This window comes from Carassius auratus, chromosome 21 (genome assembly GCF_003368295.1).
Source record: "Carassius auratus strain Wakin chromosome 21, ASM336829v1, whole genome shotgun sequence".
Taxonomy (NCBI): Eukaryota; Metazoa; Chordata; class Actinopteri; order Cypriniformes; family Cyprinidae; genus Carassius; species Carassius auratus.
The window spans coordinates 18,562,023-18,589,981 of record NC_039263.1 but is presented as its reverse complement, the minus strand read 5'-3'; the positions used below and the strand labels follow the sequence as shown (position 1 = coordinate 18,589,981).

The following is a 27,959-nucleotide window of genomic DNA, read 5'->3' as shown; positions in this document are numbered from 1 at the left end:
CAATGTCACACAGACACTCAGACACACACAAAGGCTACGTTTTAAATCAATGAAATGTGAAGAAAGAGACAAAAAAATAAAATAAAAAAATAAATAAAAAGAGGGAAAAAATTACACAGAAGAGTGGTCTGGATTCCATATGATCTGACTTGGTCCTGAATGATGAGAAGGGAAATGAAAAACAGCCTTTTCCCTGTGATAAAACACCCACATCATAGTGTCAAAGACAGAGGATTGTAGCTGTATATCAAAATGACATCATGCAAAATTGAAACATGTGTCTGCTTAAAATCTGCTGTGATTCTGTCTAGTTGCTTTATTTGCATGAAGTCTAATCCAGGTGTTTCAGTAATGTGTCTTTTGTAAGATAATATGAGTGCTTCAGTTTTCTTGGTGGCATCTGCAAGGTTTACAAGCGGATAAACTAAAAGAGACTTAGGAAAAGTCATACATGAAGCTACTGTATGTTGCACAATTATAATTCTATACTGCTTTGGGTTGCAAGGTCTGACAATTTCATGGCTTCCAGGAAAATAAAAAGTAACATAAAAATAAACACATCCAGTACCATTATATAATTATATATTATATAATTATTATACATTTTATATTATACAAAAATAGGATGGAAAAGCCTTTATATGAAGAAAACCTGGGCAAAAATCAGACCCCCTGACCTAATACTATCACTAACAATGGCTCTTTCTGTGGCCATGGCCTGATAAGCTGACACTTGATCTCCACCTGGCTACGAAGGGCTGTCGTCCAGCTTATCTTCCTGTTGTTGGTCTGATATCCCTCTAATAGCCTGCCAAAGGGGGTCTGAACACACTGACTCATATTAAGTGCCCAGTCACCCAGTAAAGAGCAGCTTCCACCGCAGATCTAGCTATAACAACATATGGCCACCAGGGGGCTTCCTGTTAAAAGGACCAACATGAAAATATCTGTAACATGACTTATGTAGGGGCGGGCTTTGTCATTAATTTGTGACCAGAGGTTTTTGTTTGTTCTTTTGAACCTTATCAAAAAAAAAAAAAAAAAGATTTACATGGATCCATACTGTGCCCAGGCAACAGAATACCATACAGACATTGAGAAACCATATAGCAACAACCAAGGATTGTGGTGGTGACATTTATACAGGAAATCTCCGATCACATTGATCTTCCTGACAAGTGGAGAAAATACAGAAGCGAGTGCAACAAGATTGGGCAAAGATCTATATATTAGTATGACTATTAAGACATGATTCACCTCAAAAAAGATTCCCAGATTTGTTGCTCTGATGCACACATGATGCACAACCCTGCTGTTATTTAAGGTCTGTTACAGAAAAGCCTGAACGCAGTTTAGACAGATCAGTGAAAAGGGCCAGATGACAGATTTATGGGAGAATTAAAAGGTTTCCTAAAAAACAAAATGGCTATGCCTTTAGGCTTCAGAGACTTTATTTACACACGCGTCTACATGCCTACTAACCACCACCAGTACTAAAATGTAAGTTTACAAGCAAAAAATCAAAAGAAGCTTGCCTATTATCATACCTCATTTCTGAAAGGAACAAATTTGCATTTAATGTCTCGGTCTATAAATACTGTATGCAAGTGTAAAGTCAAGTGCATACACACAATCACACACACACACACAAATTGTGAAAGAGTGACCATCTGTAAATCTATCATAGAGACACAGATATTTATATGGGCAACGACAAACTGCACTTAGACTGGTTTAAATTCAGCTTCCTGTAAAAAGTTTTTCATAGACCCATGTCCTAGATCCCCAGAGAAAATAAATTGTAAAACTAAACAGATTTAATAAAGACAGTTAGGTGCAAAACAAAATTAAGTAAGAAAACACCAATCACATCTGCAGAAATAACAGAATTAAGTCTCAGTCTCATCCATTATGTTATTTTGGTCTTGTCATAAAACTGCTGCCACAGCTGTTGTTTTTCTGCCACTGAGGGTTTTTAAAATATGATGTCAATCTGGGAATTCAATTTAGTTCTATGCATTAAAATAATAATAATAATTAAAAAATCCTATAAAGAACAGTGTTTATCATACAGTATACTAAAATAAGCATCACAAAAAGAAAACAAAGAGAAATGAGAGAAGTGCAAAAAATATACTACATAAATTATAAAATATTGCTAAACCAATAAATGTCAAATATAGTCAAAAACTGCACCCTGACTCTGGACATGAACCCATCGTCTGTGGCAATCTGGGTCAAACCAGCTCAGTGAAAACTATTTCCCTCATATAAACCGAAACCACTGTAACCTCTCACATCTGCAGCCAAACCACAGTCAGCCTTCAGGATAGATGGACTAACACTTGATTACACGCACATGACTTCTTTTTCAACACGAATATCTATACACATACTAAAATCCATAAAAAAAAAATGGAGCTTCATTAACTGTTGGATTAGCGTGCACCACCAAACCCACGTGTCATTAGTAGATTAGAATGTGGATGCATGATTTGTAAGAACAATTTTCTCAAACAAACACAATTTGGAAGGGTTGCCAGATGAAGCCATACCTTTGGAACGTGATTCCTCTGTCCATAGACTCCAAATCTCATTAAATCCAACAGAAAACATCCTAGCAAACACATCCAGATCCTCATGGTGGCACACACACATACACACACTCACTCACTCACACATACATCACTTGCAACAAAAATGCAGTGAAACTCACAGTCAAGACTAGTCAAATGCATGCAAAATGCACAAGCACACCCACAAACTCTCAATCCACCCACATACACCCAGAATACATGCAGACACACACATATCATCTACTTCACACAATGAGACACCTGTTTGGCTGTGTGGCTTCGGGGCGAACTAAGTGGGTATTTGTGCGAGCGTGTGCTCTTGTCTTTGTGAGCTTGTGTCCAGATACAAGTGCTTACATGCATGCCTAGGTGGATCAGTGGTTTATACAATAGCACTCTGCTAATAGAGACTAGAGCACTAATGGAACATTCAAACACTATCCACATGAGGAATCATTTTTGGCAACATCTGACAGAATTCACAGCTTGTTTTGACAGCTTTCTGTGATACTGCTGATGTGAATTATGTGCAAATAGAGAACAAACAAAAAAAAAAATATCCTAATAGTATCTTGAATCAAAGAGAAGATCCTATATCAAAGAGAGGGCCATCCGTACCCTCCACTCATAACACAGAAACCAATGTGGATAGTCCTTATGGAGACAATCTATGGACATCTGTCACGAGGGTCCTTCCCAAATAACGGATAATTGCTTCCAGAAGATTCCAGTCAGTTCTGGATTTGTAGGAGCCTGATGAGTGCTGACAAGGCTATCTATCTATCCATCCATCCATAATGGTAAATAGTAATATTTTTGCATGATTAAGTCTCTTTGCATTCACTGCATGTGATTTATTGTGGGTTTGGGGATGGATGGTACTAAATTACAGTCTCAGAACAGATAATTACAGTCAGTGGTGCTAGAGCCGAGGGTACTGGGAATAGTCTGTGACCGCCCGAGGAAAGAGAGACAGTAAGGAGGAGAGCAGGCGTGATATAGACGCCTTCACAATGACATATAATTATGAAGTTTTCAGTAAACCATCATACCCACCAAAAAGGGAAAAATGCCTTAGCAGTTTGCACAGCTGAGCTCAAACAAGGGCAGAATATTGTATAATCACGTTGTTACTCTTGTTTATTGTCATTGTGACATCCAAATGGGACACAATATTTTGCACATGTATACATAGATATTAACTTAATTACAAACACATTTATATTTGTTGCACTAAACAACTGACAGCTGCTGCAGGGAAACAGGTCAATAGATCAAACGGACTGTTTTAGGGATGATATTCTCAGCAGCTGTCTAGACCAAAACCTTTGATTCAGATTGTAAAAACTTTTAAGAGCTTAAATATAATTTGCAAACACATTTCTAGGCAGAGAAAGTTTGAATATAATTCTGTTTATTTAAACTTTCTCTCACATTGGCCATTGATAAAACTGTCATACAATCGAGCCATGAATATAATTCCACTATTGGATTTTAAAGTAAACTATGTTTCAACCCATCAGTGTAATTCTTGGCACACTCCAATTACTGTACATTACTGTGAGCTCATTATGAATCTGACATATCTGAAAGAGAAGCTTCTCAGTTTAATGCATCAGTGCATTGTTGTAATTTGCTGAGAGGGATTTTTTTTTAAAGCTTGGGACATGGAAATAGCATGCACTGCAAGCTAACAGACAAGAAGACAACTTGTTGCCTGAATTATTACTAGGATGACATATGTGTTCATAGGCTCATTATCTTAAGTAGTTTTTTTAATAGGTTGCAAGGCAACTGTTCTATGAGTTCACCTCAATCATGCATGCACGTCAGTATGATTAAATATCTTTGTAATGTCTCGTGCTCGGAATGAAAGAAAAACAGAAACGTCTTGGTTACATATGTTAACCCTCGTTTTCCTGAAGGAGGGAACAGAAAGTCCCATCAGTGACCGACGAAATTGGAATATCGCTTCGATAGACTAATCCACTTCGAGTGTAATCTAAATGAACCAATGTACATTGGCATGCAATTATTGCATCCAGCTGCCGTTGATCATAGCGTAAGTATAATAAGGCAGCAGGTGCAGTGCATACCAAGTTTTAGCAGAGGAGCCGAGCCAGTGACCCGGCCGCTCAGCGGTGGTACTGCACCCATGGCGATGGGACGTGACATCTCCGTTCCCGAGGGTTATCATACGTAACCAAGACGTTCCCTTTCAGTCGGTTACTCTCTACTTCACGTCATGACCGTCGAATCAGGATCCCTACCAAAGCGCCATGGGTGCTGCCTCTTCCAGTGCCTAGTTCCACTCACCATTGTCAAAGCACTTCCTCACTGAGTGAGAATGGATAACACTGGGACAATGCACCCATTCCACTGGGAACAGGGACGCTGCGGAAGCCCCATCCTTCGGAAGGAGTTTTCACTACCCGTTTGAGGTGAGAACACATTAGGATAACTGGCTCTACACGAAGGCTATAGAATCTAGCGAATATGCTGGGGGGTCACCCAACAGGCAGCTCTACAAATATCTGTCAGTGAGGCACCACGAGCCAGCACCCAGGAGGATGCAACACTTTAGTTGAGTGAGTGAACGGGCAGGGCACACCCTGTGCCTGATAAGCCAGGGTGATGGCATCCACAATCCAGTGGGCCATCCTCGGCTTAAAGATGGCATTCCCCTTCTGCCAGCCTCTTTAACCAATAAAGAGCTGGTCTGAGGTCCTGAAACTTAGTGTACGGTCTACGTAGCATCTCAATGCTCGGACGGGACATAGCCAAGCCAGGGCTGGATCTGCCTACTCCGGGGGCAATGCTTACAGGTTCACCACTTGGTCTTTGAAAGGTGTAGTGGGAACCATGGGTATGTGACGTTGAGAGTGACCGTCTGAAAGGGAACCTACAACACCGTTCAAAAGTTAGTTAAGTAACGAGTAAAGTAAAGAGTTTTTTTTTTCCTTTCTTTTTTTTTCCTCCCAAGTAGTTAGTTTCGCAGAGCCAAGGCTCCATTTATTTGATCTAAAACAACGTGAAATATTATTCTAATTTTGAAAAAATTATCTATTTGAATACATTTTAAAAAGTTGATATATTCCTGTGATGGCAAAGCTACATTTCCAAGCAGCCACTACTCCAGTCTACAAATATGCTGATTTCATGCTGAAAAAAAACATTTAGTATTATAAATGTTGAAAACAATTTTGCTACTTAATATTTTTGTAAAATCAATAATAACTTTTTTCAGAATTCTTAGATGAACAGAAAGTTCAAAAGAACACCATTTATTTGAAAAAAAAAACCCCCATTCATTTCTATTAAAAAAAGATTATTGACCTCCAATGTTTAAACTTTTATCACTATTAATAAATCAGTAAAACAATATAGATTTCAGGTAAAGCCTCTGAATGGCTTAACTGTGTATGATATAACTTAGACATTAGTCCAAATCCCTGCCTTTTCCAGAGCTTATAATAATAATCATTTGAGCTGAAAATGACAGAGATGATAGAAAAAAACAAAATGCACTCAGCCTAACTTTCAACCTTTGTCCCTAAAATCAGAAAGAATAGAGGGAAAATGGCAGCTCAAGTTATTTGTAAACAAAGTATAAACAGTACTTCCAATGTGCTTAGTTTAAGGACAGTTGGAAATTGCTCATGCATGTCCACGCGTTTGTCCATAACAAATAAAGCGCCTACACAAATCTTATATTGTTTACTTTACACTCATAGAGAGAGAGAGAGTTCAAAGCCAAGACACGTCTGGAGATATTGAATACTTCACAGCCTGTCTGAGTAATTCTGACACTTCCCTAGAGGAGTTCTACTTCCAATTCAAACCTAATTTTAGTGCAGAGTAAATCCATTACAGTGTCCACCTCTGCTAAACAAAACCCACGGGAAGAACAAGGCTATTTCCAAACACACTAACACCATCAAATATACTGCCTCTGACAATCACACACACTTCGCCAATTGGGTCAAGAGAACACTTACTATAACATAAACATGTGAAACTCCATGTCTGGACAGGGTCTGTGCTTTAGACCTCGATTGATGGTGCTCATATAGTTAAACTGCTAAATATAAAAATGCTAAATCTGCATACATACACATATCCAACTAAATATTTATGCCTTTGGCCTCAAAGCTGTGACACTAAAAATCAGTGACAAGTTAAAATTAGTAATTACTTTTGACCCTTGACCACCTGTTCTGTAAAAGGGATCAAAGAAAGCCATAAGTTTCTAATTAATTCATTCCACTGGGAGCATGAGACCAGGAAACAGGCAAACCAAAAGTTGCGGAGGCATCAAAGCGAAACACCACAACAAAAAAGGTTCAGTCAAGAGGTTATGCCACAAGAGACACCAAAACTGGAGAAATAAAACAGGTTATTAAAATAAAATCTGGTGCTGTTTAGTCTTTGAAATTCACCATCTTTTTGACATAAGATAATGAAGTCCAGGTGATTGATTGAAGCTCTAGATGTTTGAAACATGCTATGCTACATTCTTAGTTTTTGAAATGTATGGACATTTAATACTTATATCTGCAGTTTCTAAGTGTGAGTCACAGCCCAGAATGACCATGAATCCATTGGCCAAACAGCACACAGCTGGCAAACACACTTGCTATAGCTCAGCAACACCACACACCATCTTTATCTGGCTTTAAGAAGAGAAAAAAAAATGTGGAAAGCCCACTTGGGTTTGATGTGTGATTACCGGTTCACAGTATGTTTGACAACTGTAAGACGGTCATTTGTTCTCATCAGGAATTTCTTTTGATTTTGTACATATAAAAACCGCAAATTAGAAATTAAATTCCTATCAGCCTGACAGGAAAGGTGTGCAAATACAAATACAGCTTTTAACAATGTTTAAAATATGTTGAATGGTAAAATAAATTAAAAGTTTACATGTCATGGTTAAAGTCCCGATTTCAAACAGTTGTATCCACACCAAACATGCAATAAAAATATGATTTTCAAAATACAATGTTTTTCAGCATTTTTGTGAGTAGTAACAACTCTTAACTCTAAAACTGGCTGAGATATATATATATATATATATATATATATATATATATCAATGTATAATATCAAAGTTTGATTATTTGCTAGGTAATTTAATGTAATTTAATGGATATGTATTTAAAGAGTTACTTTACCAAAGTTACTTTTCTGTCATTATTTACTCACCATATAGCTGCTATAAATGTACCATACATGTGGTTCATAAGACTCATCTGCTATATTTTTTATTGCTATATAGTCTTCTGAATTGTACAAAGTGTTTTGTGATGAAGAGAAAATTTTAAGCGGCTTCTTCATATTTTTTAAAAGTGTCACAGTCCTCTTTTTTTGTGCTATAGAAAAGACCACTATAGACATTCTGCAATACATCTTCTTGTATATTTTATAGAATGTCATATGGGTTTGGAATGGCATGAATGTGAGTAAATAATAGTATCAATTTGGACTATGAATTTTACTTTATATGAGAACTAACTTAGTTACTATGTCACAGCTCCATAGTATTTCTACTTACAGTCAGTTTTGCACGAATAGAGTCACTGTCCTCTGCTGCCTCTAATAAGTCCTCCAGGTCATTTGAGGACAGCAGAAGTTCCTGGACAGGGGGAAAGGCAAAACAAAGCTGTAGAAAAGATTATGTATGTAGATCCTGTAGAAAATATGTATTTTGAGATACAGATCCTGTATACACACAATATAATTATACACAATAATATAAATGCATTTCCTATATGTTTTGTTGTTTATATCAATATCATAGTGAATTCATCAGTCACTTGGCAGTAACTAATCTCATAAGAAATCAGTGTGTGTAGGTTACATGATATTCCCTGTACAGTATGGCTCACTTACCTCTTCAGTGTGTATGCGAGGAGAGCGAGGTGGTTTGTGTCCGGTTCCGCCGCACTGGGGTTGCAAAACGACACACTGATCTCGAGCTGCATCTGGTTCTCCCATCAGAAATGCCACTTGCATCAGATCACCCTAAAGATACGAGGCAAATTAAACTATTACACCTATACAGATGCGTACACACAACCCATATGGTCACACAGTGCATACATGCATGTCTGCTTACAGACACACACACACACAAACACACACACACACACACACACACACACACACACACACACACACACACACACACACACACATACATAAGCATACCTGCTTTTATAAACCATCTTATAATGCAATGATATTTGTTATGATTATGTAGTTTTGCCCTAAAAGTTGGGTAAATGAACACCCTAATCATGTCACCTTATGACTAAGTTCAGTGTGTGAGTATATAAATGGGATGTTTGAACTCTATGATGTCATTCTCTGAGACTCTGCCTAGACTTCATGCTGTAGTAACTTTCCATGTATAACAAAACTAAAAAAGGGCATTTAACTTGTGCACTGCACAGCTGTCTAAACTATACTCCTACTTCCATTAAAATGCTTGTCCTTCAGCACAGGAATTTAGTTCATTTCTAGAAATTCATTTTAGAAGGCCAAAATAATCTCCAAAAATGTGTTTATTTATTTATTTATTTTTTTTTACACCCAACCTGATGTGGGTCTATTGTTATAATCGATAATCTATGTACACACCCCAGCTATACATATTCTATCCACACCTAGTGTAACTATTTTTACATGGATCATTTCATTTATATGCCAAGCGGGTTAATCTAAGATAGCATATATGTTTTTTGTTCATAGCGGAAACAACAAAATGTTAAAATGTCAACAATTATGTATTTAGGGTTGTAGACGTGACTCCTTTACTCTGTATACAGTAGCAACAAATTAAAGAAGTTCATCCAAAAATTAACATTTGCTGAAAATGTCCTCAACTTCAGGCCATCCAAGAAGATTTTGTTCCTTCATTGGAGAAATTTTGCATTAAATCACTTACCATTGGATCCTCTACAGTTAATGGGTGCCACCAGAATAAGTGTCCAAAGAGCTGATAAAACCATCACAATAAACCACAAGTAATCCACATGACTCTAGTCCATTAAATAACATCTTGTGTAGTGAAAAGCTGCATGTTTATAAGAAACTTGTTTATGCTTCTCATTTATTTAGATTTATCAGTTTATAAGACCTTTATAAGATCAAACCATTGTTTCCAGGTTAAATATTAGTTATACTATTCTAGTCCTATAATACTGCTTTCTCCAGCGAAATAATGGTCTCGCCTGAATCAGGTGAGAAATATGCACAGATCAAGCACCGTAAATAAGCCAAAACAGTTCGAAACAAATATGTCATTGGGACAACTGGGGACTTTTTTGGTGCAGTAAGCATTATCATGGACATTTTGGCCAGAAGTGAAGGTTTAAAGTTGAAAAGCCTTTATGGATTTGGATTTGATTCTTACAACAATGGAACAACTTTTCACTTCACAAGATGTTAATTGATGGACTAGGTTCATGTTGTGGATCATTGTGATGTATTTATCAGCCGTTTGAACTCTCATTTCTGACGGCACCGATTCCCAAATCATGAAATGCTAAATTGTGGAAGAAGCTAAATCATCTATATCTTGGATTAATCTTGGAGTAAATTTTCATTTTTCGGAATTTACTTAATATGGCTGTCAGTATGAACAATGCATTAAAGGATTAGGAACTATGAATTTAGGATACCTGCACTATGGGGAAAAGATTGAGTTTACAATTGGGGATGATAACATGATTAAATGTATTTAATAAATTATTAATTAAAATCATTCTTTAACTGAGTGCTACATGAAATGTTTCATGTTATGACATGCTATTGTTATTAACCAACAAATCATACTTGTGTTAAATTTTGCATCAGATATTATTCATGTAAGAAACCGTGCTGGCAGTTTGTAACAGATAGTTGCACATAAAAAATGTAAAATCCGCTTGTCAGCAACAGAATGTCCAATCCTTCTGGAAACTTGAATGAGTATAAACGCAGATGTTCAGCTTGGGGTATAGTAACTCCTATACACTGAGAGACCCTCATCCTCCATAAACCTTACTTTGGTTTTAAATGTGGACTGGGGATGTTTCGAGATGTATTTAGAGTATGTGTCGTGTGCTGAGAGCTGGTGAGATGAAGGATACATTATTATCACACAGTAAGTGATAGGTACTACATCCTTGTATGTTTGCATACTGACCTCAAAAGGTGTCTCAAAACCCTCAATGATTCCTCCCACCATAACCAGGCCATCAGTGGAGATTCCCAAATCATCCTTGTAAGCCCAGTCCACGCTCTCAACCATGGAGCAATCCACATACAATGCCAACCGGCCCGAGGAGACGCTGACCGCCACGCGGTGCCAACCCCCATCAGACAGCACTGCCACAGGGAACCTAGGAACAACAGGACGGGTTTGTTAAAAAACAAACTACTTTATTTAGTTTTCTTGGCAGGGTGGTCTGGTCAAATCGCATGCTAGAGCATCGGAGAACAAGGAGAGTTGGGGGGGTTAAGGAAAGCAGAATCCATTAAATTTCCTGGCAAAACATTCAGAGGCATAACGCTTCCTGTCTGTATAATGACAAATTACTTTTTTTTTAAAGATTAAACTAAACAGAAACCCATATGAGAACACAGTAAGAACATTATGGCATTGCTATGTCACCTCATAATAAATGAGAAGCACAAACAAGTAAAATGTGAGTGTAAAACTTCCATTTATTTTGTCCTGCAGGTGGGTAATTAGGCGACAGGTCCAAATATTAGTTTTGAGAGGCCATGAGTTAAATCCCATGCCTCATTTACACGTCTCCACTGTACTACTTGGCTTAAGTCTAAGCTAAATCTAGAAATCTTGGTTTAATATATCACAGAGCTCCTCAACACAGTGGGATCTGTGCTTGTGTTTAAGATTAACCATTGGCCAAAACTAATACTTCCATGACATGAAGAATGAGCAGCTGATGAGGATGGGTTTGTCATCATGAAAGAGGAACAAAGAAGGTCAATGACATTCAAAAGCAAGCAACAGAAAATAAGAGAGGAGAAGAAGAATAAACAGACTGTGGTTACATAACAGGATTCACTGAGATGTGCCTTTTTAATTATATTTTTCCTGCCAAGATGACAGCTTTGGGACCAAAGTATGAACCACAAAATAATGAAGACCACCAAGTAATTGAGTTTTCAGATGGTTCCCCATTAATCCCCTAGTAAAAATAATTCAACATTGGCAATTACGTAAACTTGACTCGTTTCCAACTTGTCCTGTCAGGAAATGTGTGTTTTTTATTAGGTGAATAAATGTTTGGATGCTCTAACTGTCTGCTTTGGAGAAATAAAATAAAATGAAATAAAATAAACACAGGGACGCCATAATATTTCCAACATGGTAAATATAAGAGATAAAATTAGAGGTAAAGTGTTTCTTAAACACTCTCCATGTCTATCAGTGAAGACTCACTCATAGTGTCGTTGTTGGGTACTGATAAAGGTAAAAGTGTAGGCACTGATGCGAATCTGCAGTAGAATGTGTCCATCTGGACAGAGGAAAGTTAGCACACTTCGGTCTTCAGACTGGGGGCTACGCAGATGCAACAGCAGACTGAACTCATCACCAAACCTGAGCATGAAATAAGAGAGAAAGGCTTAGAATTACACATCTACACTGGCTTTAAGAAATAATATCATACAGTATATAAAATTAAAATTTAATAACATTTATTTTCGGTCTTAATTTTACAAGGACACAAAACTGTGGTCACACTTTACTTTAAAGTCCAATCCTTGCTATTGACAAACCATTAACTATACGACTTTTGCCTCAATGAACTACTAATATGCTGCTATTGTTAGTAAGGTAGTTGGTAAATTCAGGTATTGGGTAGGATTAGTGATGTAGAATATGGTCATGCAGAATATGTTCTTTATAAGTACTAATGAACAAGCAATATGTTATTAATAGGCATGCTAAAAAGCAACTAGTTAATAGTCAGAATTGGTCCCTATACTAAAGTTACAAATAGTGTATATGTATATGTTTAAGATTGATACACGTACAAATAATATTTGGAGTGTGTTAACAGAAAAACATCATTAAAAAATACCCAAAAATACATTTGCATACCTGTGTCCAAACACCTGCCGTAGTGGTATAGAGAGGGTGGAGTACTGGCCTACATGCAGGACTGGACATCTTTGGCTTTCCTGTGTTACTGATGCGTTGCTGTGATTAGCCACCTGCCACAGATGATCAAGAAGGTCTATTGCTTCTGCCAAACAATTAAAAGTAAGAGGAAAAACATGTTAAGCCCATTAAGTACATTCTCAACAAAACTTCATCTTTTTTTCTGAAAGATATGAGGGTGGGTAAGTCACTGGAGGACTAGATCTAGCCTAGATTGCATAATGGATCCCAGAAACATCTGTTTCGGATAACGCAGCAGGTACAGATGAAAACCGAGCCTGTAAACAAAAGGCTCTGTTGTCTAGGTGCATTTTTGCGGTATTAATCATTAGCTCTGTTGAGGTCTTAGCGACTCTGAGGCAAGTCTGCGTGAGCAGTCACTCAGGAAATCAGTTCACCGTATGGAGAAACAGACCTGTTCAGCCCTTTCATTAGACGTTTAGAGGGTCATAATGAGTCAGCTGGTCTTAAAAGGTGCAGTCATACCCCCATAGTGCCCACCATTGTTTCCTCTTTAACATGCTCATTGCCTGTGGGCGCTGAATGACTTAATTTACAGCGTGTGCTTGCTAATGTTTATGTGCTTGTACATACCTCATGCCCCCAGCTTGCAGACTTATGTTTTAGTGTGCAGCATTGTTGAAAATGAGAGGAATAAATCTTGCTGAATGCTGCATTTAATCAAATGAGAGCGAGCTGCTCAGAAAACACCATTTGCAATGAGCAGGTCTGAAACACACCTGGTTTATTTACTCGGTGAGAACTGATCCATCACCATAAGCTTCAGATAGGAGTGCAGACTTCACTTACAAGATGTTTTAACATGCTTTTGGTTTGGATCTCTACAGATATTATATTGTTTATATTCTTTATTTTATATGCACTGTATGCATGCTATTTATCAGATTACACGTATAACCTTATTATTAATTTATTATTATAGGTTTGAGTTTTTATTCATGTTTCTAGGATGATTATTATCAGGTTTCTGTATGCTGCTGGCCCTGAGGATTCATTTTGTGTGAGGTCAGTAAGATTTGATTTCAATGTTTTTGAAAACTTATAACATTACACATTATTTATTTGATCAAACATACAGTAAAACAGCAACATTGTTACATATAATCCACATAATCCTTTAGAAAGCATTCTAATATGCTGATTTGGTGCTCAAGAAACATTTCTTATAATCAATGTTGAAAACAGCTGTGCTGCTTTATATTTTTGTGGAAATATGATACGTATTTTCTAGATTATTTTATTAATAGGTTCAAAATAAATATTATATATAACATTGTAAATGTCTTTCCTGTCACTTTTGATCAATTTAACGCATTCTTGTTGAATAACATAATAATTAATTTCTTAAAAATCTTGTTTATGCTTGTATCTTACCTATGCTTAGGACTGCTTAACTGTTAACAAGGATGAGAGTGAGTCAACAGGTGAAGCGAGGATTCTGATGACTGAACATGCACACGAAGCCCAGCTGATTTACACACTGTGTAACGAGCTCTGCAAGCCTTTTTCCAGGAACATGTAATTGCTCCAACAGGATTACACATCCCCCTCTTCTCTTACTTTCCCTTGGTCTCATAGTAAACACATGTGAACATGCTGCAAACTTTCACCAGATTTGTTGGTTTCTCGCATCTGAAATTTCTGCAATTATTAATAACATTTTCTTTAAAAAGAGATATATTCTTCAATGTACCTTCTTTCTTTTTTGCTGCAATAAAACAGTTCTAAATGGACAGCTACATTCTACGTAGCACTCCTGCCAATTTCATGGTGGTTGTCACATTATTTATGGCTATTAGTCAAGCTGTATTGGTCACAGTTTCATGCTGGAAACACATATGCAGACCCCTATCTGGTGACACAGACTAAAATCCACCTCTCAAAACACTATGATTGTTTCTGAACCATTAGCCAACAATATTAACCCATACATGAGCAATCCGATGGAAATTTTTACTGATATTCCGAGAGAATTTGGCTTACTTCCTGTCCTTACAATGATATATCAACAAACTGAGTCTGCTGGCTGAAAGTCTGAAAACAAAAGAAGTGATTTTGAGGTTAAGACCTGCTTTAGACTAACAAAAAGATCCATAAATACTGAGGATATGACATCATGCTCACATCAAAGCTCAGATGACTTCAGTCCAGATGTGGAGATGCTGTCATCTTAAATTACATTGAAATAAAAGATCCTATATTCCACTCATTTAGATTAGAATCTAGAGAGCTGCTGGGAGAAATGTGCTTGTGAAGCATCATGGCAACATGGTATCATTTATCAAAAAACTTTGAAAAATAAAGAATAACATAGAGGAGAAGAGAGAACAAAGGGAATTAGAGAAAGGATACACTTTCAGGAAAGGTTAAGGTTAAACAGCTTTTACCCAAGTTCACATCTAGCAAAATGACTGATGTGATTTCCCTCAGTTTCAGATGACACAGAAATGACAACACACATAGAAAGAAAAAAAACAGACGCATGAATCGTTCTTACTTGAAAAAAGTGTACTCATAAACTACCGCCATATCCTGAGGGCACCGTGGTGTCCGTGTTTCAAAACATGGCTTATGTTCAAAGCTGTGTTTATGACAGGGAAGATTGATGTGGGGTCACAAACTGCACACTGTCTGAATACTTTCTGTGAGGGCTGTGGGTGATGCATTCTCATCAGCTTGGACTAAGCCAAGAAGAACATTCCTCGAGGACACATCATGTCTGCAAGTTGTACGACTGCCACATGGATGTGCAACAGAGTGGATAACAGGGCTTTTCAGTGTTGCCACAATAAACCCACTCAGACAAAAGACAAACTTCATTAATTACAAGTTAGTAAGAGTTGGAGTGGATAGTGTGCTTTGAAGCTACATGGCTATAATCATTCATGAAATAATAATAATTAAAAAAGTAATACAATTAGAACACAGAGTTAGTTTCGGTGTTAAATTATTAAGTTATTTAATTAATTAATATTAAATTCTTTTTGTATTCAACAAGAGATAGCTCAATCAAATGGTCTCTTCAATAATCTGCTTCTTCATATTTTAACCCCATGTTTTGTTCAGGTCATTTTGACCCAGGGAGGTTTTACATTTTTAAGAAAATGCTAGTTAATTTTATCGTATTGGAATAACGCTTACTGACTTACCCCATGATCATTGAAATAAAAGTTGACAAAAATAATTAATCCAATATTTGGTGATAATTCAGCATAACAAGATAATTAAAAGTGATTTTTTCCCCTAGAACACTAAATTAGGTAAAGGGTTTTTAGCAAAGGGTTAAATAATTTCACTTAGTAGTCAAAAGGTTTTGGTCATTTAAAAGTAACTAATATAAAAAGCACCAAGTACAAAACAACTGTTTCATTTCCTGCCAGCACCTCTATGTGATGCATAATGAGAATAATTGATCAAATGTCAGACAACTATTTGAATAAGGATTGTTTGGCATTCTGTAAGTAATTATGGCATATGATAATAACTTCTCTGTGGCGTCTCAGCAACCATAACACAGTACTAGTATTGTTTTTCAAGACATGCATCAAAAGCCACAACTGCATCTCAAATGAAGGCCCCTTCATCTCTCCCCATGCCCTGCAGTGAAGACCCTCACAATCATTCACACGTGCACATTGGAACATTTCTTGAGAGACAAACAACATTTGTGGTAAAATGTGCAAGCTCTTTTTTAAAAAGTACAAAGCCTCATGGACCACTTGGAGAGGTCAAGTTAAGCTAGACGACAGAACGACACAAAAAAAAAAAAAGTGTGGAAACAATGTGGCGGAAAGATAATTTGAAGGCAGACGAATTAGTTGTTGTGCCCTGGTAGTAAAGTCTGCTTCTCTCTAATAACTCTCCTATAATGGTTTGTAGTGGGTAGAAGATTTCGTCAGTAGACTACTTTGAAACGGGATGCTGCAGGAGGATTGGCCTAAAGAATAAAAGCAAAGCTCTGACGGTCAAGCCATAAATACAAGAATCAGACAGCTTAGAGTTTAAAGGCAGATGCAATTTACATAAGAAGGTGAAATAAATAATATCCCATTGCTAGCATTTAAACTCACATGAGTAAAATACCAGAAGGATTTAACCCCCAAGGTCATTTTTTCTTTAGAACTCAACAATACGTGCTACAAGAAAAACAAATAGCAAAGACTTTAAGTATGGCATAGGTCTGCAGGAAAATTCAAGATGCCAGTAAACTAAAAGTAGCATATGGTCAAAGATGAATGAAGTAAAGCATCTTCCTCAGCATATCCTGTGAAAGCAGGTTAGATTTGCTCCTAAAAGCTCAATACACAGTGCCAGATGTGGATGTCAGTATTGCGTGGGAGGTGTGTTCAGACACAGCATAACACTGGCACTCAGGGACTGTGTTGATGGATCGCATACGCAAACGCTAAATAAAATCCAGAATTAGCCACAGGTTACATCATGTCACATGCTGCATCCATGAAGCGAAACTTTGATCGCAAAAACTAGATACAGAGCCACTACAGTCCCTGAAAATGTTTTTCATCTTTCACTGTAGTCTGGGCTTCTCAGTCTTGCTGACAACAGCAGGTTGAGATGCTCTACAGAATTAGTACAGAATATCAATCTCTTCAGGAAAGTGGAGGAGAAATATAAGAAGTGGATGAGGGAATTGTTTGTCAAACTATTTGATATAATAACATTTTTAGCAGCACACTGTTTTGCAGGGAATCAGGTTAGAGATAAAAAAAAAGAAAATGTATCATGCTGCAATGTGCTTTCCTCCATTGTAAAGTGAGAATGAAAATTCCTTTTTAATTTCAATTTCAATATGCCAATATGGCACCGGTACCTATTTAACCTGTATGAATGAACCGAATCAGAACACAGATTGTGGTGCCTCATTTCGGTGCCTCTTAAATGTCTGAGAGAACAATTAAAATATCTGTCCTGGCTCTCGGAAATGTACGCAAGAAGCATGGGAGTCGCTTGGCTATTTTTTAGCAGGGGTATAGCATTTAGCTCCATAAACTGTACACATATTTGCGATTGCCTCAGAGTCATTCTGCTTAAATTTCATATGAAAACGGCGTCAGACCTGTCTCCTCCCTGTCTTTCAGTGTAATCCGCAGACAGCTGCGGAGTGGCACGAGCAAACTCGAACATGAACAGAGGACTCAAAGTGTGTGTTTATCGATAGATTGTTAGAATATCTGTATCTGTGCAGTTCTTTGTCATAAATACAGATCGGTTTCCCATCTACTGTAAAGATTTCACTCATATACTTAATTTAATTATACTTACTTTATACATACACTACTGTGCAAAAGTCTTAGGTACTTTAGTACTTTTACCCCAAAGAATGGTATTTGGCCAGTTATTTATACATTTTGCTGTAGTGTCAGTAGAAAATATCAGTTTACATTTCCAAATTTTTATTTTGCCATTAATTTTAATAATAATCTAGTGAGATTTTTTAATGCACAAGCAGTCTGACAACAGCCGGTGCTCCACATCGTGGAAACTTTTGGAATAATCACTATAGGTAATTTTTTTGGGTTCTGTGAGAAGGTTCTGTTTGTTGAATCATCCAAGCAGATGTTAAGGTCCAGAAGTCATCTTAGTTGGACCTACCATGCGACTGAAAGAGGGTTAAAACTGCCTCAGAAAGACTGGATTGATGGGCTGTGATACAGACTCCATGAAAGCTCTCAGAGGAGATATGGAGATGAGAAACCAGACATGGAGCTCATGTTCTGAAATGCAGGTGAGAGGGCAGAGGTCATATTGATCCCATGTGGCACAATGACGCTTTGCAGTGATGACTGATAAGAGGCAGAAGAAAATTCCCAAAATGTTCTGCTCTCGTATGTTACTAGATAGGGTTCACACATTTCATCAAAAGAGAAAAACATCTGCTTTACATGGTCAATTTTACTTGAATACAGAATATTATACAATCCCACTGAGCAAGCACGACATCACACCCCTAATCATTGTGAAAATTCTTCATTTAACTTTCCTATGAAAACCTCATGTAATTCATTTTTTTAAACATGAAAGGATTTTCAAGCTTTTGATTACACAAGGCAGTGCCATAAAGCGAATCAACCAATCTATCAGGTTTTTTTCAGATGTGTTTGATTCCTCTGAGTTATTCTAGTAGATCTGGTTTTTATATAAATTATTTAAAGGCTCCCTAGCTTATATGAAAACACAAAACTTCATCCAAAGCAGATTTTGTTTCTATAAGAGTGCAAAAATGCCTTCTAGAGAAAGAGCTTATGGATCTGGAGCTTGTTAGTGGATCAAAAACAGAAGACACTGCTACAACATCTTTCAACAAAACTGGGATTTTAAATACAACAAAATCAAATGCTTAACCTTTTTTCCAAGTCACAACTACATTACCCCTGCATTTCCTGGAGAACTCTTCTTCCATATGGAAGCTTTCGCCACACTGTACCCCAAGGTAATGAATTATTTAGCCTTAACCACCATATGAGGTCATATCAGGCTCTGTCCTTGGCGAAAATGCCCTACCCAAACCAAATGGCTGGTTTCCAAGAGAAATACATGGTTATCAGCTGATATCCACCCTGGGCCCCCTCTGTCTGGATCCTGTGAAGCTCCATGATCAGGGGAAATAGAGTCGCCTGCCGCAGCGTCTTCCCTCCAGGATAGCATTACGCTAATGGCACGGGAAGGGCTAGAAGATAGCTCAATTACTGTACCCCAATTATGTAGGGCAGCCTGACGAGATTGAGGTCAGATGGCATAATAATCAGTGGTTAAAGACTTCCTCTAACCTGCTGAACATCTACATGGGAAGAGCACTGCTTCTTAAAAGCCCAAGATGTGGTCAGTTTGATAAATTTGCTCCAGCCCAAATTGAGCTTCCACCCAGCAGGTGAAGAGTCTAATCACCCATGGCTGTACTCTGATAACAAATCAAAGATAATTAGAAAATATCATTACATAAAATATCCATTGACTTAATAATAAGCTCTTAAACCTGGGATATTTGTTTTATGCAAGGTTAAAAAGGGCTGTGCTGAATTCATTAGGACTGTCTAAAAGCTGACACATGCTTTAACTGATTTTGTTTTGTTTGTTTCTTCGCTCTACTGCTCATCTGGAAAATGAATGAAAGATACCAGACTGTAAATAATGGTCCGGATACAGTTGGGCAATTTGTCTACTGGGTTTCAGTGGGAACTAAAACTCAAGGGAAATGGAAAGGAAAAGGAAAAGGAAAGGGGCACCTAGTACAACAAAAAATATGATCTTCCACTTGGTATATTTCTTGCTTCATTTCCGAAAAATAAAATAAAATACTCGCAAATATTTGAGGGAGGTATGAAATTGTATTACTTTTATTAAGTATGTGCTCTGTAGCGAAAGCATTTATTCGGGACAAGACTTTTTAAAACACATAGAGACTTGTTAAGTCTTAAGAGTTAAGTCAGGCATTTCTAGAGTTCTCTTTAACCTTCTCAGATTGGTTTGGATTGACAGCGCTTGGCAGACTTTGACTACAGAGGAAAAAGGCAAGTTCCTTAGGGAATACTCTGGAGCAAAAGCTCAAAAGACCCACTGTAGAAAGGAGACTTTGGTTGTAATAGCTGTGCATTCGTTCATCTGCCAAGTGCTTAAAGGATCATTAAGTACTATCAGCTTTCTTGCTTTAAAATGTGAGAGATAGTGAACTCAGTGTATCTGAACTGGGAGGTAGTACTCAAGAGTGTCAGCAGGTTAAAAGTGATCAGGAGCAATTCTCTAGTGTGACATGCACAATTGCACAAATGAGACTATCCTTGAATCCTCTTGGTAAGACAATTGATTTAAAAGAAAGTATGTATACTGTGTTTCAGTATGTATACTGTGCACAATATGAGCATGAAATGACTGACTAGTATTGTACTTTCAGCTTCATTTTCATACTCCATGCAGTTTACTGCAAAAAAATAATCTGTATGCCATTCTGAACATATAACTCCAAAAACTCAATACTAGCAGCAAGTAAACCATTTGTCATATTTCACGGATATTTTCATGACTTAACCCTGACTGGACTCGATCCCTCATCTTAAACTGTCTAAAACAGGGGCGAACCCTTTTGGGTCTGCAAAATAATTTGCTATACCGTATCTTCTTGACTGCAACTTTATCTTCTGAAACATGTTATGATTTTATCCAAAGTGACTTACAATTGTGCTATGTCAGAGGTCGCACGCCTCTGGCACAATTAGGGGTTAAGTGTCTTGCTCAGGGACACATTGGTACCCCACAGTGGATTTGAACCCGGATCTCTCACACCAAAGGTATGCGTCTTATCCACTGCGCCAACACCATCTATATAAGGAATTAAAAGTGTTCGCACTGTTGGCTTCCGCATGCACAGAACAAATCAGATCTAGCATTGCAACTTGGCATCATAACCCCATTAACAGAAAACTAAATGAGACAACTAAACCTATGAAAGGTCTATGGTGACTTAATTTAACTTGTCTGTTGTACAATATGTAGTTTTTTTTTTAATAAAACACATTTTCACTACTGTTTACACAAGTAAATGATAACTGTTCTAAGTTATCATACACATATGCAACAAATGCAAATTCTTATTACTCAGTAATTCATTATACTGGGTGCTAGTTTTTTCTAGAGTAGGCTATACTCCGTTTGATGGTGCGTTTGATGAATTCCTTTATTCTTTATTTATTTAGTGAAATGCAAGCAATTACAAACCAAATTATACACACATTCTTTATATGAGGGTTGTTATTTAATAAATACCTGTTTACAAAAAGCACTTATTCGCGGGTTTGAGTTACACATAATATCTGAGGAATCAGAGCCATGATCACTATATTATAATGGAGAGCAGGCCGAGAGATCTTTGCTGGCGCCCTCTCATATAACAATAATGCACTCTCGACATTTGCCATTAAAACAATGGTAAAAACAGCCTCAAATGAACTATACATTTTGAGAATAAAGTTGTAAAAACAGCAATCCATTTCTTATTGGTTAAAACGAACAAAGACTATCTTTTGTTTTTCAAGAGCTCCCACCGGATCAGCACCTATGGCATTTAAAATAAATGTTGTTTGTAATGCTGCAACTTTCAGGAAAATATGGACAATTAAATAATATTATGTTGTAGTATTAAAAAGTACATACTGTATACAATGGGGACCATTTGCACTAATAAAACATTCATATTATGTTCATTCCTCCTACCCACATTAAACTTTAGCCTTAAATACTATTATAATTAGTAAGAGGTCCTTAGAAAATCCTCTCCCCTGTAAGGGGTCCCTGGCTCCAAAAAGTTTGAAAACCCCTGGGCTAAAATGTAATGCCCAAAACCATAAGAGGCACAAAGACATTGACAACGTCAGAAAAAATGATGTATGTAGAACTAGTCAATACATGTCTATCTCAAAACGGACACTTGTGAAGACTCATCTGCAGACAACAACAGGAGACAGATGACTGAAATTGCTCCTGGTCAAATTCTCCATGGTTTATTGCTAACATGAATGGAGGTAATCACAAGGTAAATATGTATTATTGTTGAGATCAGACATCTCTAGCATAGACTGTTGTCAAATACCCATGTCAAAGCTTGTCTTTGTAGCTGCTATCCAACCATAAAATTATTTGTCTGCTTTTATTTCAAAGACGTCTAAGACTAGAAACATACTCTACACTGCTTTAAAGTCCACCATAGACTAGCATTCATTTCCATTCTGGTTTGATGCTGGTGGACAAGTACAGCCATGTTGTAAATTTCACCAGAAAAGAATGTTGGTTGACCAAGGTGGTCTTTGTGGGGAAACTGGTTGACCAAAGAACTGTTGCATTGGCAGCTGTCCTGAAAGAGAATAGTTAGTGAAATGCAGACCATTTATCCTAATGTCCACTATAGCACCTCCTGCGGGAATGCAACACACTTTTGTTGTTATGAAATGCGCTATAAAACATTATGAGAAGAAAAATGAAATTGAGCTTGTATTAGGTTTTTGTATCTTTTTAATTTACAACATTTTAAAACTCAAATTCCTGTACTAACATTTTTTTAAGTACAGAAGACATTTATTTTGATGGCATAAAAACATAAATGTATAGAGGTATATACTCATTCATGCAGTAATGTAATTTCTTTTCTTCAATAAACTATCGGCTAAAAAACTTTTTAATGATGCACCAATTCAAATAATGATCATAAATATTTTGTTTAGGGGACTATACCAATACATACAGTATAGAAACAACTGACAATTGATTCACCTTTTGGTTTGTGTTGCGCTGAAGTTGGATGTGAAAACTGAAATCACCATGAACTTGTGCATGTGTGTTTGTGTGCATGTGAGAAAGTGTGAAAGCCCATGAGGGGGAGCGGTGTTCATCTGAAGGTCAGGAGGTGACTGCTTGTAACCTGTGTTCTGCACCAGATGAGAAAAACAGAGAACAGCTTGCAGCAGACCCCTGATGCTACAGACGCCTATAACAAGCTGAGCAGAAACTTTGAGCACATCTGAAAGAGAATGAACAATGCCAGCACAAACACTGCACAGAAAACACTCCCAAATGGCAGCGTTTACATCACGAAAATATCATATGAACATAAGCAGCAGCATGATCTCATTTGGACTTGTAGACCTATAGAAGTGACAGGGTTTGTGATCTAACATGAAGCACTTCCATCAACCTATACTTAAACAAACAGACTGACAGTTACTTCGAGGAGATTCATCATTTGGAGAACAAGTCCATGCCTCTATTTTGAACATGAGCCAACTAATAATTTTTCCCCCCTAAAAAGCAATTTGTGGAATATTAATGTAGCTCACAGTCTACATCTATAGGAAGCTTTGGAGAACAGTACAGATCCTAACATGAACTATGTTGCGTAACTCAGCAAAAGACCTTTGTTGAGGTTTGGCAGACAGACTCAGAAAACTCTTTGAGATGCTTAGTTTTGATAAAAAAAAATAATATGATTCCATTTTACTTGGAAAAACAAACATCTGCAGACATACTCATGAATATTTTAAAGCAAAGATGAGAGAATTATTTGACTTTCTTTTAATACAGCATAATCACAAGATGTTGGTCCAAGATAAAGATCTCCACTGATGGTGTATTTCTGTGAACAAAGCTAGGAGACATAGTGGATTGATAGAACAAAAAAAGAGACAAAATGATAGCCAATACGTTTAAAGAGAAGCCTTTATAGGGAAAATGTATATCATTTTCAACATCTCAAGGCCCGTCAAGTGTGATTGAGGAAATCCGAACAGAGAAATACTGTATATGTCATTCCTAAACATCAATGTTTTATTTTATTTCACATCATATGTAATCACATTCCAACCAGACTGTAAAATATTAAGTTACATCTGGGTCATCCTTATCACATAAAAGGCCAGTTAAAGGGCAAGACAACACCAGAAATTGCTCCAACATGGCTGTTTAGTGTCTTGTAAAAAGCTCTTGTAAAATTTTTACAGGGTTTTACCGTGCTGGGCTGAGACTGCCCCCCGCCACAGCCAGCCTTCAAGTTAGACCTTCAGAGACCAAACAAAAGCAAGAACCTAGACCAGTTGGTAGGCGAATGTCTCTTCTGACCACAGCATCTGTGCATTGACAGGCTTTAAACTGGTCAGAATCAATAACACTCAACCGGATATAAGACCGCAAACCACTTGAAGACACTTACGTCATGTTCTCACAAAAACATCATGATGACCCAGAGTGAAATATGGTGTTATGATTGAAACAACACATGCCCTTAGTGAATTTTAAAGTGTGATAGGCACACATATAACATTTTAGTGAAAATGTAATCTTGCTGGTTGTGATAACAAACAGTTTGTTGCGTGAAAATTCAGACTTGCAATGCTTTGTGAATAATTAAAACTTGCTTATCTGGTTGGGGATGAGACTGTTTCTGTGTGTTTCCGTTAAGTGGAATTTTTATTGTCTTTTAGCACACTGTGTGTAATAAATTATTTTACGTCTTTAAATTGTGTTTGGAATACCTTATATTTTATGAGTGTGTGACAACAGAAAAACATAATTTAGTGACCAAATTATTATAAAATTGAAATGCATATTAAAACACAAGTTTATCTTTTATTTACCTGATGAGGACATAATTGACTTATAGTACGGCTATTCCTTAACATATAATCTCCAAGTAGTTAACCCCCTGGATTACTGAGTCAGTGAGTTGAACTCGAGGACTAAATCAGTCTGATTCATGACTGATTCATGTGTGAGCAGTTCAACATTTGTCAGCAGAAAAAAAGACAAGAATTTTTCATTCAAATCTGGTCCATTTTTAAAGGAAAATATATATAATGAAAGTATAATGAAAATTCTGTTATTAATTACTCAGTCATTTCGTTCCAAACCTGTAAGACCTTAATTCATAATTCTGAACACAAATTATGATATTTTTATGAAATCTGATAGCTTTCTGACCCTCCATAGACAGTAATGGACAGTAATCATATTCAAGGCCCAGAAAGGTATTAAGGACATTGTTTAAATAGTCCATGTGACATCAGTGGTTCAACCTTAATTTTATGAAGCTATGAGAATACTTGTTGTGCAAAAGGGAAACAAAAATAATGTCTTTATTCAACAGTTTGTTCTCTTCTGTGTCTGTCTTCGATGCACGTTCAGAAATTGTTGAATAAAGTTATAACTTTTGTTTCGTGCACAAAAAGCTTCATAACATTACGGTTGAACCACTGATAAACCATTTACCATTTTAACATTTTTTTTTTACTTTTCTGGGCCTTGATCATGTCAATTGTGTTGCTGTTTCTGCTCAGAAAGATCTCAGATTTCATCAAAAATATTTTAATTTGTGCTCTGAAGTTGAACAAAGGTCTTACAGACATAAAGGGAAAAAAGAAAAAAGAAAGGAAAAGGTTAATATCTTCACGACAAACGTCTTCAGAACCAGTCGATTTGACTTTAAACCATAGCTGACCTCATTTTTTCACTAGAAAGCCTGTCATTATTCAAGACCAGTCAAGCAGAGAGTTTTGAGATATTTGACAATTCACAAACAAGCAGAGACCAAAAAAAAAAGACAGCAAAGAAAAATGTTGACAGCACGATGGTTTTATCATTTGCTATGAAGCCATTTGTCCTGCTTGTCATAATTATAGCAGCAACCATTAGTCAAGAATCAAAAAAAAAATACAAAACAATTCTCTCAACATAATTAGAGGCAACTACAAACATTAAACTCAGCATTGTGTCAGTCAAGGCTAAATATTACTGCTTGCTACACACTACAGCAATCAGCATGCCAAACTCAACCAATCCACTCTAACATTTTAGAGTTGCCAGCCACTGTCAGCGATTTAAAATTTTTTATTGCCACCAGTATATTTTGCTGTATGAATATTTGAATATACAATACACCAAAATAAAGATCAGATCAAAAGATCAAAGATCTTTTTTTTTATTATTATTATCATAAATTTGATAAAATTTCCATTTTATTCTAGCTTAAAGCATTCTTTTTTTCTTTTTTTTTTACAACAATTGAATATAGGTTGGTCTCATAAAAATGTATAGTTTTGAGCAAAAATCTAATTCTTATCAAAAACTACATCTGGATAATATTCATTTCAATTATCAAAGTATATATCCAGTAAATTGCTTCCATCAACACCTCCAAAGCTTGCACAGACATAAACCACTCCCTGGATCAACATTTTACTCCATAACATTTTGCAGTTTTAATTTATATGCTGTCTATTGACGATGATCGCATTATTTTTAATATGCCTCTGTTTACATAAGAGATCGTTCATTTATGCGTCCTGTTCATGTGTTTTTGTTTGGGAAGATTTGTTCTCGTTCAGAAGATGTTTAATAGTGCCCCCGAGTGTATAACAGTGAAAACATGAAAAAACTTAAAAACTCGTCTTTGGCGGCGAAACATTGTCTTCTAAAAGGCAAGATAACAAGAAAGAGTTAACAGCTTCATCTTATAATTTTACGCAAGCTAATTAAATCCACCACTGGTTCTGCACAGATATTATAATCAGAGGCTCTTATAATCAAACAGCAATGTGTGTGCCATATTTGGCCCACATGTTCCAAAGGGTTATTTATTTTCCCAGACTAGCCAGCGGTGATGTCATTCATAGTGCCCACAGGTCAATGGTCCCCAGTGTGTGCCAGTAGAAACAGGTTGTTCTGTCGGCTGAATAGTCCAATACACGAGAGTGTGTTTAAGTACCCATGAACAGCATGACATCATCTGGCATGTTTCAGTGTGGAACACAAGCAGTGATGTTGGGGCTGCTATTCTACAGTAGTCTCAGATACCCACCATTTTTTTAAAGATAAATTACAGTATCTTGATAGTTTTAAGGTTTCCCTCCAAGCAAAACCGTGCCAAGAGCACTATTATGTCCAAATCGACAGCAGGCCTGCTCTTGTCAGCCAGCCAGCAGACAGGCACTACTCCTAACTCACGGCGGGTGTTTTCCTTGGATGCCTGAGATATTTTTTTTTCCCTGCCTGGATGCGGGATGCCATTGAAGCTTTCAGATCTGTTTATCAAAAGAGAATGCTACTTCGATAAAGAAAAAGAAAAAAAGAGAGACAACAATGGAGAGTGAGTCTAGTGTACCAACTTTCCCTTTCTAATTATTACAGATGCATAAATCATATTGATGCCAGGTGTTCTCATTATTTTTCTTCCTTGCTAACATAATATTACCATGGTTTCTGCTTAACTATTTAGATCAACAGCCATTTGAGGAGACAAAGCACCCCACGATGAATCATTACAGGCAGCTGTGCGCTGTTTACAATCTCAATGGTCATATTTGTGGCATGTCACTTTTTTTATGTTTATATCTAGACATCTGAGATCTGAATCTCATGACGACTGCAAAGCACTTTGGACGTAAAAAAAACACACCAAAGAGCCTGACTTGATGATTAGGCTATTTCTTGATTTATAGTTTTTCCCCCCAGCTGTCTGTCTGCCTGACACTGACATTGCAGATACATTACAGCAGTGATTGAGTGTAACATAAGTGGTGATACAGTACATTACGAATCTCACTGGCCTGGAGGCACTAAGGAGGCCTCTGAAATAAAAGCTGCCAACCTCCAGTCAAACACCCTCAAGGACAAAACCTGGCAGGTTC

General features: G+C 37.0%; 1 protein-coding gene across 1 annotated transcript in view; it reads right to left on the bottom strand.

The window, feature by feature from the left end:
• Window positions 1-27,959, bottom strand: part of LOC113038797 (collagen alpha-1(I) chain) — a 62,579-nt gene that overhangs the window by 27,706 nt on the left and 6,914 nt on the right. Inside the window, exons 2-6 of the mRNA XM_026196465.1 lie at window positions 12,697-12,841; window positions 12,034-12,192; window positions 10,768-10,963; window positions 8,469-8,600; window positions 8,131-8,211 (exon numbers count right to left, since the gene is read on the bottom strand). Coding sequence (XP_026052250.1) covers window positions 8,131-8,211; window positions 8,469-8,600; window positions 10,768-10,963; window positions 12,034-12,192; window positions 12,697-12,841 — 713 coding nt within the window. The remainder of the gene's footprint in view (window positions 1-8,130; window positions 8,212-8,468; window positions 8,601-10,767; window positions 10,964-12,033; window positions 12,193-12,696; window positions 12,842-27,959) is intronic.